The 14,774-nt window shown below is 44.3% G+C and overlaps 1 protein-coding gene across 2 annotated transcripts in view; it reads right to left on the bottom strand.

The window, feature by feature from the left end:
• LOC149308784 (short transient receptor potential channel 5) overlaps positions 1-14,774 on the bottom strand; it is a 112,159-nt gene that overhangs the window by 43,846 nt on the left and 53,539 nt on the right. For both annotated transcript variants that reach the window (XM_089536461.1, XM_089536462.1), the window contains one exon: positions 10,913-11,434. In XM_089536461.1, coding sequence (XP_089392587.1) covers positions 10,913-11,434 — 522 coding nt within the window. The remainder of the gene's footprint in view (positions 1-10,912; positions 11,435-14,774) is intronic.

The following is a 14,774-nucleotide window of genomic DNA, read 5'->3' as shown; positions in this document are numbered from 1 at the left end:
ACTAGGTGCTACCAGATCCCTTTGCATACTGATTTTCCAGACTGACGCAGCCTTGAATTTCAAAGGATGAGATTACTAAACATATTTGTCTCTGATGAAGCATTGAGTGCGTCTGTATGGTGTTGGCACATGTGCCAAAGTTGAAAACGAATTTACATACACAACTGTTGATGCTTCAGAGATGAGTCCTGTTGCATTAAAAAAAAGTATATACATGTAGATATAAGCTTCCTTGTACTTTCAGGATGCTACCATATGCCTAAACCATATTTTTAAATGCTCCATTGCAGTGACAGAAATTTGAAGGATCAAGGAGAATTTCATTTGTGGGGTCAGGTTTCTTACTGAGGGGCAATGCCTTCTTTTACTCCTATTCGCTGCACTCTTGCATGGTCACTCCGTTTTTCTAATGGCAAGAATAATACTCTGGTAATGCAATACATATAGCTGTAATGCAATACTATAGCTATATTCAACACATAAGAGTTGTCATCTCTGTGAAACCTTTAGCACTTAAACAACTTTGCAGCTCTGACTAGTTTTTAATATGTCATTGTATGCCGTTATATTTGTACGGATGTTTCTGGATAGATGATTGAGGATAAACGCAATACCTATAGCTTTATCACTCAGAAACGTTGCTTCTCTGATCATTATATATTTGTATATTTAAGTTTTGTGGGGGGGGGGTTTGTATTTTGTAACTGTTGGTAACTTCTATTTAGTTGTCTTTGGAGTGACTTTTACTGATCTAAGACTAAATAAACAACAATAAACAATAATAAATGGTAATAAACAGTAATAAACAATATCTATCATCTATCTATCTATCTATCTATCTATCTATCTATCTATCTATCTAATACTCTGATATGTTTCTACAACTGGATTGCAGATTCTGTCTGTCCTTAGCATGGAGCATATTGATGGCTCAGTCAAGAGGTCATGAACAGTGAAGATCTGCTGAATGTTAGCTCTCCTTCCAAAAGGATCATAGTGTGCCGTGACCAGTTGAGTTGCAAGCTTTCTCTAATCTGCCGAAGGAAGCAATGAGATTAAAAAATGGCCCCCCTGGTTAATCTGCGGAGGCTGACAAGGAAGACAGTGTTCCAGGACTGAAGGTTCCTGATGGACCCATCATCGCGTCCAGGCTAAACAAAAGCAACCCCTCCTTCGTCTCTGAGTCAAACGGTAGAAGAGGAGAAAAGGAACGTAAGAGTGACTCTTCTTCCTGTTTTCTGTCGAAAGCTATTAGACAGTTGGCCATTCGCTATGCAACTAGTTTTAGATATTGCCTTGGGGGAACACAGGCAAAGGGTGTTGGTGGCATTATTCAGACACAATAAGATTGTGGGAACTGTCTTGCTTGGACTACAACTCCTGGAATCTGCTACCAGGAAGAAAGCGGTTTTGGCATTACCGTGGCTCAATGTTTTTGAATGCTGGGATTTGTAGTTTCATGAGATACGTAGCCTTTGCTGCCAGAGAGCTCTGGTGCCTCAGCAAACTACAAATCCCAGGACTCCATACAACAGGAAACCAAAAGGGTGTCAAACTACTTTATTCCTGCAGTGTGGCAGCAGCTGATGAAAGTTGCAAACCAAAAAGGATTTCCCCAAGATATCTTTTTTGGACTGCAATCCCCAGAATCACCCAGCCGGCATTCCTGAGAGATTCTGGGAGTTGTAGTCCCTCCAACAATAACTTTTCCAAACTCTGAATGGAGCCAGTGCCTTGCCACCTGGTATAAAACATAATAATTTCAAAGCCACCAGTATCTTGGCAGCGAGAACATTTGGGTTACGGAACAATTTGCCCCGAAAGAAAATCTGTACAGTTATCTGTCAGGGATTATTTTTAGGTCAAATGGTTCCTGCCTTTGATGCAGAAGGCTTTGCAAGAAGAAATACAGAAGACACACATCTGAGACAATGCTTAAGGAAATCCCTCCGCTAGAAGAAATGTGGCCAGTGTTGAATGTGGTCCCAATTGAAGCCTTGGGCAGAAATAGCAGTCAATGGATAGAAACCTGTTCTCCTTTGCTTCTTGCACTTCTTGCCTCATATTGTAACACGAAATGCTCCTAGCCGATTAGGGATCCTGCCTTGAGCAAGAAACGATGGCACAGTTGGCATGGATTTATCACCCGAATGATGTTATCAAGCAGAAACCAGAGTCAAGAGTGAATGGTGGAAGCAATCGCAGCAAATGAGCCGAAATGATCGCAGGCGTTGTGGATAAAACTGCCAAAAGACGGAGCGGTTTCTTGACACTGCTGAAAACCTTCCTCTTAATTGGGATGAATTTCGACTCTGTTTTCCTACCTTTGTATTTGGTGCATTGCGTTGTGAAACCTTTCATCAAGCACAGGGCTGGGAAACATAGGTATTTGGACTACCAGTCTCAGAATCGCTCATCCAGCAGGGCCACGGGTCTTTTGGTCTGGGGATTCTGGGTGTTGTGGTCCAAAAAAGGAACGTTTCTGAGCCCTAGGTCTAATCCATGCTGCAGAAATGATGCCGTTTTGATACCACTGTATCTGCCATGGCTCAATGCTGGCAGAGCACTCTGACAGAGAAAACTAAATACCTCACAAAACTGCAAATCCCAGACTTCCATGGCATTAAGCCATGGCAGTTGAAGCGGTGTCAAACTGCATTAACTCTGCAATGCAGATCGGACCCCAGTGAAGCAAAATGGTTGCCAATGTACCCAAACTACCACCAATGATAGGGTTGCCATCCCTGAGGACCTCCAAACCGGGAAAATGTAGGACAAGGTTTAAAAATGTAGGAGCTTTTTTTTTTTATTTCCTGGCCAGGAAATTTAAAAAAAAGGTCCTACATTTTAAAACCTTGTCCTCCTTCCCGGCTTGGGAGGAAGCCTCGGCCTCCCCTCAGGCCGGGAAGGGGCGCGGGGGCCGCCCGTCATCGCGGCCATCGCCGCGGTGGCAAGTGGCCTCCTCCTCCTCCCAGGCCCCAGCAAGGCCTTGGAGGACTCCGTGATCGCGGAGCCGCTTCCAGGGCCTCGCTGGGGGGGGAAATCCCGGGGGTGGGGCCAAACCAGGGCAGGACCGTGCGGACCCGCCCCAAACTGGGAAAGCCCCGCCCCCAGGCGGGATATGGCAGCCCTAGCCGATGAGGAAGACATAGCGGCTGAGTTCCTGGCCTAAAATCTGATCAACTGACGAGGAACTCCAGGATTCTGCTTTCCAGACTGTATTTTCCAACAGCCCCAAATGCACTTGGTAGAAAGGGATATCAGGGTAATTTGACCTCTGGGGTTTCTGATGAAAACTAACCTGATACACACCTCCCAAACTAATATGTGGATTAGAACGTGGATCCAAAACACACTGCAGAAATAATCCAATTTGAGACCGCTTTGAGTGCCCTGGCCTAGTGCTAGGGAATCCTGGGAATTATAGTTTGTTGTGGCACCAGACAGAAGTGGCTCAATATCTCACCAAACTACAGTTCCCAGAATCCCCTAGCATTGAGCTGGGACAGTTAAAGCGGTGTCAAATTGGATCATTTCTGCAGTGTGTTTTGGCACTTTCTTATCCATTGGCTCCTTTATGATCCAGATTCTCTGGGGAGCCATCTGCCCCAAAGAAACAATGCAATTTGAACCTCCTTTAACTGCTAAAGAATCCTAGGATTTGTAGTTTTGCAAGGCATCCGCACTCTTTGGCAAAGAAGGCTTTTATGGGATGGCGCCACAGCACTTAAAGTGGTGTCAAACCGCATTAGATGGCATTCCCATCACAATGATCATACCTCTAAATGAGACTCATTCTCTCTACGGAGCCCATGAAAGATGGCTTTAAAAATATGCAAGACAACTGAAGGAAAGCTGGAGTCAATGCCAGACTGAAGGAACCTGGATGATTGCATCATTTGGATGCAGTTCATCCCTTTAATGCTCACAAATGATTTATTTTGGAGCTGGGTTTCGGACGCACTGAAGGGCAATCTTTGCCCTTCATGGACACCCAATTTGAAATGTGCTCAGTTTGGCAGGTAAAGATGAACTCGCACATTTCTCTCAAATGGAAAGGAACTAAAAATAGGAGAGCTTGGGGAGATCTTGACCAGTGCGCCACTATAGCAGCATCTTCCGTCTTCTCACCAACCATCTATTTGCATAGAATTGTGGAACAGGTACATTTATTTCATGTAAAATATGCTAGGGCATGATATTATACAATGACAGACGCTATTTAAGTAGAAGAGAAGTAGAGAAGAAAATTAGCAACCTGTCTGTAATATTTACCCTGCAATAAATGTTATTTTATAGTCTTTTAAAAAACGATCTTTGTCTATAGACACATACTTATTTCCACCCTAGAAATAAAACCATTGGAGCCCTGGTTTCCGTCTCATATCATCTCCAGGCAAGAAGCAGGATTGGTTTGTCGGTTTTAATCTTTTCTCCAAAATAATATAATGGGTTACTCACAAAACAAAAGAAAAAACAGATTTTCATAAAGAATAAGATAGCCTTCCCTAGACTTTGCATTCCTCTGATCTTTTCTAAATCGCAGATAAATAAAACGTTGTTGTTGCTTTGTGCCTCCAAATTGTTTCTGATTTACAGCAACCCTAAGGCTGGGTCCTCTTGGAAAGATTTGTTCCTTCTTCTGAGGTTGAGAGTGTGTGACTTGCCCAAGGTTTCCAAAGTCATAGTCCAACACTCAAACCATTATACCATGCTGTGGAAGCTAGCATCATGGATTATTCATTTAATACATGAGCACAGATGTGCATTAGGGCACTTCTGATGCACTTCCGGGCACCAGGTACAAAGTACCAAAGTGTAACATGAGTGCCTGATGCACATCAGAAGTGCACAACACAAGTGTCCAATAGTGTAGGAAGTGCCCAGGGTACATCAGAGATGTCCTGAACCTTTTAAAGGAGGGGATGTTTAATGTACTACATTAAATAGTACATACCAGTGGGTTTCCACGTCCGAGGCAGGATTTGAATCCTGGTCTTGAGTCCTAGTCCAACACTCAAACATTACACCATACTGGCTCTAACATTTTATGTCGTACATTAAACATCATCTCCTTTAAAAAGTTCAGGACATTTCTGATGTGCCACTTCTTACGCTATTGGGCACTGATATGCGCTGGGCACCTCTGATGTGCATCAGGCACTTCTGATGTACTTTGGGCTCCCCTGTTGCACTTTGGTACTTTCTACCTGGAAGTGCATCAGAAGTGCCCTAATGCACATCAGTGTTCATGGCACAAAGAGGCCTTGGCACATGAGTCACACCACCGGCTACCACTGCGCAATGGATGCCCATATGTTGCAACATAGGTGAGCACAGACATTGCAAACCTAGTCAGTTTTATTTCCCGCACATGCGTGTCCAGTCCCAAAGATGTGAGTCCCATGCTGAATTCCAGCCTTGGTTTATCCATATTATTTCAGAAGTTCATATGCCAGGCAAATTACCTTTTACACGTTAATTAAATAGAAAAAAGATTAGGACATGCCATGCGGTGTTTCCTGCAAAAAATGTTGTTTGTAAATGTTGAGATTCCAAGGGAAAGGTCTTCTGTTTTGTTCCAGTCTTTCTGGCAATGGAAACCGTTCCCTGCGCAGAATGGCTGCACACCGTGAATTCAAAACATACCGAGGGCATCTGATGAATTATTTAAAAGGTGGTGGTGATGGGGAACATAATTGTTTGTAATACATTTATTCATGGTGTAGATAAAAAAATCATGCCGTTCCGACACAGGAGGGATCCTTTTGTTGAGCTCCATCGGGTTTTCACGCATTGGAAGATGGCGATCAATCCCCCCAATAGTTATGCTCCTCAAGAATCAATCAGTTATCTGAACGAGTGAAAAAAGGCTGTGCTGAAGCTCCTTTTATGTGTCTATGATCTCTTTTACACTTTTTGGATTGCAAAGAATAGGCAGAATGAAGGCAGCTAGGCTCCTTGCATGCTCTTGACAGCTATATATGAATGCAAAGTGCGGGTTATAACCCATATAGCCCTATACAATTTAGGTTCGGACTATCTGAAAGACCATATCGCTCTGCCCATAATCCCCTTCTCTATGGCTGCATCTACACAGCAAAAATAAAGCAGTTCGACACTGCTTTAACTGTCGTGGGTTCATGCTATGGAATTCTGGGAACTGTAGTTTTGCTAGGCATTGAGCTTTCTCTGTCAGAGAGCTCTGGTGCCACAACAAACTCTGTGGATGTGTGTTCGCCCTTCAAGGAAAAATAGTTTGAAAGGAACAGAAAGAGACAGAAAAAGCTTGAACCATATTTTTCTTTTTCTTCCCTCCTTTTTTCTCTTGCAGACATTTAAGTAAAGAAAGAACCACCAGAGAGAGATCCATTACCTAACAGTATATGGACTGTCTTCCCAGCCATGCCATGGGAAGCTCGGAGGTGCTTTGAATCTGCCAAGCGTGCCACTGCTGTTGGATGCACAATGTCCCCAGGAGGCTCCGAAGGAACCTGGAGAAGCGCCAAGGGGCACTTCAGTCGGATTTCTTTCTTTCATATATACAGTATATATATAGAGAGAGAAAAAAGGCCTTTCAAAAGTGTCTCCAGCTCATGAGGAATGGGAATATCTGGAAGCAAAAGCCCTCTTTGTGTACGTTGTCCCTACCTATATTTCAAAATTCACTCTTTTTCCCCCATGTCTGTTCTTCCTTCCTTCCTTCCTTCCTTCCTTCCTTCCTCTCTCTCTTCCCTTCCCCTCGCTTCATTTCCTTTTATTCCTTTCCCTTCCTTCCTGCCTACCATCTCCTTTTTCTTTTCTTTTTATTCCCATCCTCCCACTCCCTCTCTCCTTCCTTCCTTCCTTTCATCCATTTTGTTTTCCTTTCTTTTCATTCCCTTCCCACCTTTTTTCCTTTCTGTTTATTCCCTTCCCTTCCTCCCACACTCTCCTTCCTTTCCTCCTTCCTTTCTTCTTTCTTCCATTCCCTTCCTTTCCCTTCCCACCTTCCATCTCTTTTTTCCTTTCTTTTCATTCCCTTCCCTTCCTCCCACTCCCTCTCTCCTTCCTTCCTTCCTTCCTTCCTTCCTTCCTTCCTTCCTTCCTTCCTTCCTTCCCTTCCATTTTGTTTTCTTTTCTTTCTATTCCCTTCCCTATCCCTATGAATGCAATAGAATATCTTGGGGTACATCTACATTGTAGAAATAACACAGTTTGATGCCGCGTTAACTGCCATGGTCCCATCCTACAGAATTTTGTAGGATTTGTAGTTTGGTGAGGCACTCTTTGGCAGAGAAGGCTAAGGATCCTGTAAAACTACACCCAAACTCCAGGATCCCATAGGATGGAACTACAGCACTTAAAGTGGTGTCAAACCACATTATTTCTACAGTGTAGATGCACCCTTGGAAAAGGCCATGGCTGGTAGGAACCCTGAATTGAGCACTCTGCGTTACAGCAATATGTTGCAAGTCACACGTTGTTCAGTGTGATTAATGGAGACGTAAGCAAAACAACAACAAAAGCACCCCTTGGAATTTAAAAGTTTTCATTGTGGGAGAAACAAAATTAATTGATTCCTGCATCCCTACTCCCCCATTTTATTAATGTTTGCTAATGACGTTTTCCCACCTGCTGCGTGTCCTATTCATTTCCCCTGAACTGGCAAGCATTGCTCTGCTTTCTCGGGGAAAGGAAAAAAGAAATTACAGATGTAAAAAACACCTATTTATTTTGCTTAAAAGAGGGGGGAAATAATTGGGTTTCGGTGAGCATTTCTTCCCAGTACTCACAGAAGCACATCCGAGAAGAGTCAGGGGACAAAAATGCTAAGAGACTCCCAATGTTGGCTCTCCAACCGCCGTTTCCAGCTCTGCTCAACCTGAGTTTCATGAGCCCAAAGGAGACACACAAACAGTCTTCAGCCTACCAACAAATATCAAATTTATTCTCTTGCAACCAAAAACGGACCCAGCCAGAGCTTTCCACTGACAACGAAAGGGTTGCCATAAATCAGAAATGACACAAAGGTGCACAACAAAAAAATCCCTATGAGGGATATCAGGCTGTGAAAAAGTGACTGGCCCAAGTGTTGTTGTGGTTCCTTGCGAACCCAGATTTCCCAGGTCACATACTAACCCTCTCATGGCAATGCTATACTGGCTGCACTAAAATGTTACTGTTACTGCATTGCAAAATCATTCTTCAGTGCTCTGCTCTCTCTCTCCAATGAACCTCAAAGCTAGACCTCAGTGTCAGGGAATGGAAATGCATCATGTCTCTAGAGCCTATGAACATCAAGGAAGGAAGAGGACCACTGAGACAGGGACAGACAAGGAGGAAGAAAGAAGGTACGGCTTACACGACGCTGACCTATCCTAAAACACATGTCTGACTGTGCACATTTAGAAATAATGACTCTCATTGTAATGCAACCAATTTCACCCGCATCGGAGAGAGGATAACCCAGTGACCGGCATGCATAATTTCCAACTTGCTTCCTGGGTGCGCCAATAACTTCAAGGTGATGTTGGAGCTTTGTGGGGCCATAGCTGCCTTCCAAATCTTTCAGCATTTCCAATATGAGGAAGAAGGAGAGCAGAGCTTCAACCAGCAGATCTTTCCTCGAAGGGCCAGAGAAGACCCTCATTAAACCATTCCTGATTTCATCGCCAAAGAAATCTCTTTTCTCTTATGCTTGCAGGAGAGTTTGCAGTCCTAAAAGACTGCCTCGGCTGTCTTCTTTCATGCTAATCTTTTGTATTTATAAAAACTATGTTGTAGCTGTTTTCCTCTGCAATTCTGGAGGTTCCAGAGGATGCCTGTTGTTGTGCATCTAGCTAAAGGAAAATAGTGGGATGTTTTTCTGCTGCTACCTTCACCGTCTCCCAGCCAGGAACTATCTCTGGGTGCGTGGGAGGTGTGTAGTAGAGAAAAATAAGGGTTTGGGGGGATGAATGAGAGACTATTTTAGTTATGTATCTGTGATACATCTCCTGATCCCACATTATGGCCTGTTTTTTGTAATCCTGGACTATAAAGCAGTGGTTCCCAACCTTTGGTCCTCCAGATATCTTGGACTTTAGTCCCCAGAATTCCTGATTGTTGGCCAAGTTGGCTGGGGCTTCTGGGATCTGAAGTCCAAAACACCTGAGGACCAAAGGATCTATCCAGGTGCCAAACACTATCCTCAAAATAGGTTCAATATCTTCAATGGTTTCTTTAATGCTTCCATCATGTTGGAAGCTTGTGAGTCTGCTCTGGGTTTCATTCCAAACTTTAAAGGATTTATCCAAGGTGTTGAATGCTATCCCTCAAATAGTTTCGACGCCTTTAAAGTGCAGAATGAAACTCAGAACGGATAAATCTCACTTGTGACTTGGAAGCCGCTGTTCTTTGCTGTAGGACCTAAGATCATCCCTTGTCCATGTGGGCACCGTGTGATGTTTTTCTCTGGAGAAACCTTTGTGGCTCTTTCCGCCGTGGAAGCAATTACCTTGATGCGCAAGTTCTCAGCGTAGCGCCACATCTACCCATAGTACCCAATTAGCATCAATTGTTTGGAGCTCGAGTCAGCCCTGGAAATGTGTGAGAACATTCAAATGCACGTACAGAACAGTGCCAGATGGTGCTTCCTGCTCACACTTACAGTTTATTCATGTCTGCGCTACTGTGAAAACAAAGAGTAATGTTGCGGAAGCGCTTGGCAATGGGTTAAATGCCCGATCCAGCCGAATCGAGGTTTGCCCTGAGAACTGGGGTGGTAAATGAGGGAAAGTGTGCTGACTTGCTGGTCAGAAGGTAGACAATGGTGGGATGTGGGATGTGATGTTGGGTGCGATGGGATGGGATGATATGAGATGGGTTAATATAGGATGGGACGTGCAACAGTACTAGTTGACCAGGCCCAACTTCTCGGTTTGAGGTGCAGTCTGCTTAATACAGGAGCAAGGTAGGCGCTGAAAGAACTTCCAACAATATTCATGACACTTGTGTTGAATGGAGACATTGTGCAATCAAACACACCAAGACAATGTGCGACTGAAGGAGCACTACTATCCGTTTCAGCCAGGGGAGATGGATATGCGTCAGCTGAGAATGTGCAACCACACTCATGATGGCATTGGACGCACAACCAGGGTGACCAGACATCCTCCTTTTTCCAGGACATGCCCTACATTTCAGGTTTCTGCTTGGGATTCCAAAATGCCCTCCACTTTGAGCATAACTTAAGAAGCATGCATTTATGTCTATATTGGTGCTTTTAGCTTTTACTTTGTCATGGTCTACACCAGTGTTTCCAAATATCAAATATCAACTATCACAATCTGTATATGGTCAAAACTAAACCAATTTAATCCTTCTCAACTCCCATCATCCCCAGCCAGTAAAATGAAGGCTCCAAGTTAGAAAATGCGGCAATCGCTTTTAAACAACAGCAAGTCAACTCAAATCTATCCTGCATTAACCAACTGGTCTTTTGCAGACAACTGAAAAAACAAACCGATATCATAGTCAAACATAGTTAAGATAAAATAGTTGCACTGAGAAAACAGTTGCATTAAGAAATAGTTGCATGAGAAGAAATAGTTGCATTGAGAAATAGTTGCATGAGACAAACATACAAAATAGGTCTGAGAGTATATCTTATCACTAGGCAGGTTAGAAATTTCTCTCTTTATCCGGATGAATTTGACTTACTTGGGTGTTCAATAGGACACATAAGAGTTCCTGGTAATAAAAAATGGAAGGGGTTTTGCTTGTTTTTAAAGGAGAAAACACCTTTACAATGAACAACAAAAGGGTCTTAAATCTAAATACAAAGAGCATTCTATCAATTCTCATTTTTTGGCAACCATTTGGGAGTTGTCCATCTGTATTGGGTATAAACAATGCATCACACTGTCCCCATAAAGAAAACAGGCCTTACCTCTTTCTGATGATACTTTATTGCTACCTTTAGCTTTGCCAAATCATGACATTTTTGGGGATCTAACTCTTCGCTTTGGTCGTCCCTGTGGTTCAGAATGATCTCCAGCTCTCTGGAGCTGCGCGCCTGGTCCAGGAGGTCCTTTGCAAATCTCTTGCACTGTTGTGAGAGCTCCTCATACTCCGCCTTGAACTCGTTCTCCACTTTACTGAGCTCTTTCAGCTCCCAGCCCAGCCGAAAGGCAGTCAGGATCGGATCCTCGCTCGACAAGGCAATCAGTGAAGGGCTGGCCAAAGCTTTGTAAATGTTCAGCCTCGACCTGGAGTGCCTCAGGCTGTCCACTTCAGAGCTAGAGACGCACTCCACGCAGTTGCATCTGATCTGGTGCGGCCGTGGGATCGTGACCCGTCTTTGGACTAGCAGCTTGATGATTTCGTAGTTGTTGGTGTGAGCCGCCAACATGATGGGGGTGATGTCGGGGGTGAATTCCGAAAACTGGGTGTCCATCATCAAGGTGGGTACCTGCACAAAAGCAGTCGGTTGAAATTTAGCTTGCACAAGCTACATAATAAAACTGGGGCAAATCGTGATAACAGAAGGGGTGCACCTACACTGTAGAAATAATGCAGTCTGACACCACTTTAACTGCCATGGCTCCATCCTACAGAATCCTGGGATCTCCAGTTTGGTGAGGCACCAACACTCTTTGGCGGAGAAGGTTAAAGACTTTGTAAAACTACAAGACCAAGGATTCCATAGGATTGAGCTACAGCACTTGTGGTGTGAAACTGCATTATTTCCACAGTGTAGATTCACCATCGGACACAAAAGGGACCACACTGGACCAGACCAACAGCCTGTTTAGGCCCACAGTCTATGTCCCCAGTGTCCAACCCATTGCCCATGGAAGACTATCAGCATGGACATGGGCGAAATCCAGTTTCTGGTCCCATCTAGACAATGGTCTGAACCTCATTCCTTAGTCCCAATGGAGTAGATGCATCTGACTAGTTAGTGAATAGTGACCCAACCCATAGATCAATCCCATTGAATCAATAGACCTGCTTTAGTTAGGTCACTAGTATTTAGATAAGTGAATCAATGGGATTTCAATAAATGTTGGCTTATTCAGCCAACTGATTCAGTGGATCCGCTCTAGTTGGGACCAGCATTTGCATTTGGACACATGAGTGTAACAGTGGCAAGGCACCTTCTCAAGGCACCTATGTTTGGTAGCCATCATTACATCTTGGGATAGCACATACTGCCATTGAATGGAGCACTGTATGAGTATATAGAAATCCATAATTGGAGAGAGCGAGAAAAAGAGAAAGACAAAGAAGTTTATCACACCGGGTTCTCGGCCCGGCCCAGCAGGAAACGGAAATGAGTGGGGGACGGATTTTACCGCACACACCCGTCCCTCACTCGTTCCGTTCCCCCTCTCTTCCCTGCCCTTTCCGTTCCAGAGGGGACGCTTTTTGAGAACTGTTCAGAACAGTTCTCAAAAATTTCCCCCTCTGGAATGGATTAAGAACGGAAGAGAGGGGGAACGGAACGAATGAGGGACGGATGCGTGCGGTAAAATCCGTCCCCCACTCGTTCCGCACTCATCCCTACTCCTTCCGTTCCGTTCTCAGAACGCGTGGAAGGAACGCAGTGCGATAAAGTTCATTGTCTGTGTAAGAGTTTTACGCTAAAATATGCAGACGAAATAGCCTTTGGTCCTTTGATCATTTGACTTTGATCCCAGCAAGCACTGGAATATTGGCCTCCACGAACTTCCCATAAAACTGAACTGAAGATCGACAAGGCTGACTTTGGTTTAACTGAAGACCACCATTCAGATTTCTTCCCTTTTGATGACGCACAGTATTGTCAAACATTGGAGACAGACAAATATCTTTATGAGTCAAAATGGGTGGAAGTGGCACTGCATTGAACAAGGAGACAGTGCGTGAGATGCTCCGATACACATCATCGCGATTCATTACAAGGTTTGCGTATCACGCCACCGAGATTACAATGTCAGCAAAGTTGCATCTCACAGCCTTTGTTGCAGGACCTCGGTCCCTGAATACCTTTGTTGCACAAGGACCAAAATGGTACAAACACACTTGTAAGAGAACCTACAAAGGTATATGACCCCAACAGGATTCTAGCACCAGTTGCAAGTCAGTGTACAGTCCTTTATGGGCCTTTGCTTTCGAGTGAGAATAAAAGAAGCATTGCTTGAACAGCTCCACTTTAAGGTGGCCATGGAGGGTGAGGGGAAAGAAACACTTAGAAGAAAATGAGATGTAAATAGTCTAAAAAGCTGCCAGCGCCACAGTAGTGTGCTATTAAGTTATCAGTGTACCTCGCAGCTATGGCTGAGGCTAATGCATCCCCCCGTTGCGGCTTATTATCGGCATCTGGCGCTCAGAGGATGCTGAAACATGGAAGCGGAGGGCGCTTTGCAAACAGTTCTGTTTGCAACCTGGCCAACTCCTTTCCCTGCCGGCGCTGCCAGCTACCCAGAGCACTCGGCACTTCATGTGACCTCTCCCGCCAACCCACTTCGTCTCCGCTGAGCATGACTAACTGCAGGTGAATGCTGCACACCCTTGCCTTGTGACTGTCAAAAGCACTTCATGGGAAGCATTGTCAAAAGGGCTCAGTGGCAGCAGTGTGTTATTTAGTCTGAACACACACACAGATGCACACGCACACGATTGAACAGCATGCTCTCAAGTTTGTCCTGGATCTCAGAAGGATGCAGTTCATCAGCAAAGAAAATATACTGCATATACTCATGTATAAGTCTAGAAATTTGATCCCAAAAAACCTGAGTCGACTTATCCATGGGCCAATCTTAGCTCTTAGGAGTTTATCACAGTCACTTTTGCCCCTGATCTGGGCTCAGCCTGGGGACGCGCATGGCTGAGTGAAAACGCATTTTATTGCACACTAAACTGTTGGCAAGGCATCTCCGTGCCATCGCCCGGCCCTAAGCCGTCTTTCAAAATGCATGCACCTGAGCCTGGATCAGGATAGTGTGAAGTGGATCCAGGTTTTGAGAAACTGAACTTTAAAAACAACCCCAGTATTTGTGATTTCTAGGACAGCAATTCATCCCCCCCCCTTTTACCCAGAAAAAGAGTACTCTGGGGAGTCTGATAGACCAGAGCATCACAAAAACAGCTTTGGGGAGAACCCACCTCCCATGCTGCATTTTGCCCATCATGTTTTATATCCCACATCAGCATTTTGCAAATGCAATTTCCAGTCCATGACTATTCTTGGTTATCAATCTGACTTCTGTGAGAAGATCTTTGCTGATATCGCCGCAGCCGACAAAGTGACATTCGTCATAATTACTGACATCCAGTCCTTCACAGAGCTGAGATCTCTGATGGGTTGCTCTTTTCCAATTTGAGGTTTTCTTGCAGAAACACAGAGACACATGATTGTATGCTACAGCCCCATAAAACTCCTCCAAGGTTATTTTCAACCTGAGGAGCATAAATAAGGCATTATTCCCCCCATTACCTTTCTCTGGATGCAAGCCATTAAACAAGAACCTGCGGAAAGCTCAGTCATCATTCAGCTCTTATGTGAAAAGCAACAACTTGGTGGGTGTTTTTTTTTTTTTTACAAAAAAGCAGAAAGGTTGGCAGGTTGGCATTCAAAATCATCATCACAGTTTTCCCATCTGAGCCCAGAAGGGTTTATTATTTCCTCACGCGTTTCCGTTCTCGGAAAAAATATTTTCACACCTCACACGACTGGAGTGAGAAAGGCTCCAAATGATGAAACCATAGAAGATGAGAGAGCGATCATGTCACCGTTTATTGCCAGGGAAGGGAATAAGAAGCCTCCA

Source organism: Sceloporus occidentalis, unplaced genomic scaffold (assembly GCF_023333645.1).
Source record: "Sceloporus occidentalis isolate IW3139 unplaced genomic scaffold, rSceOcc1.0.p SCAF_8, whole genome shotgun sequence".
In the NCBI taxonomy this organism is placed as follows: Eukaryota; Metazoa; Chordata; class Lepidosauria; order Squamata; family Phrynosomatidae; genus Sceloporus; species Sceloporus occidentalis.
The sequence above is the reverse complement of the archived record's forward strand: the minus strand, read 5'-3'. Positions and strand labels throughout refer to the sequence as shown.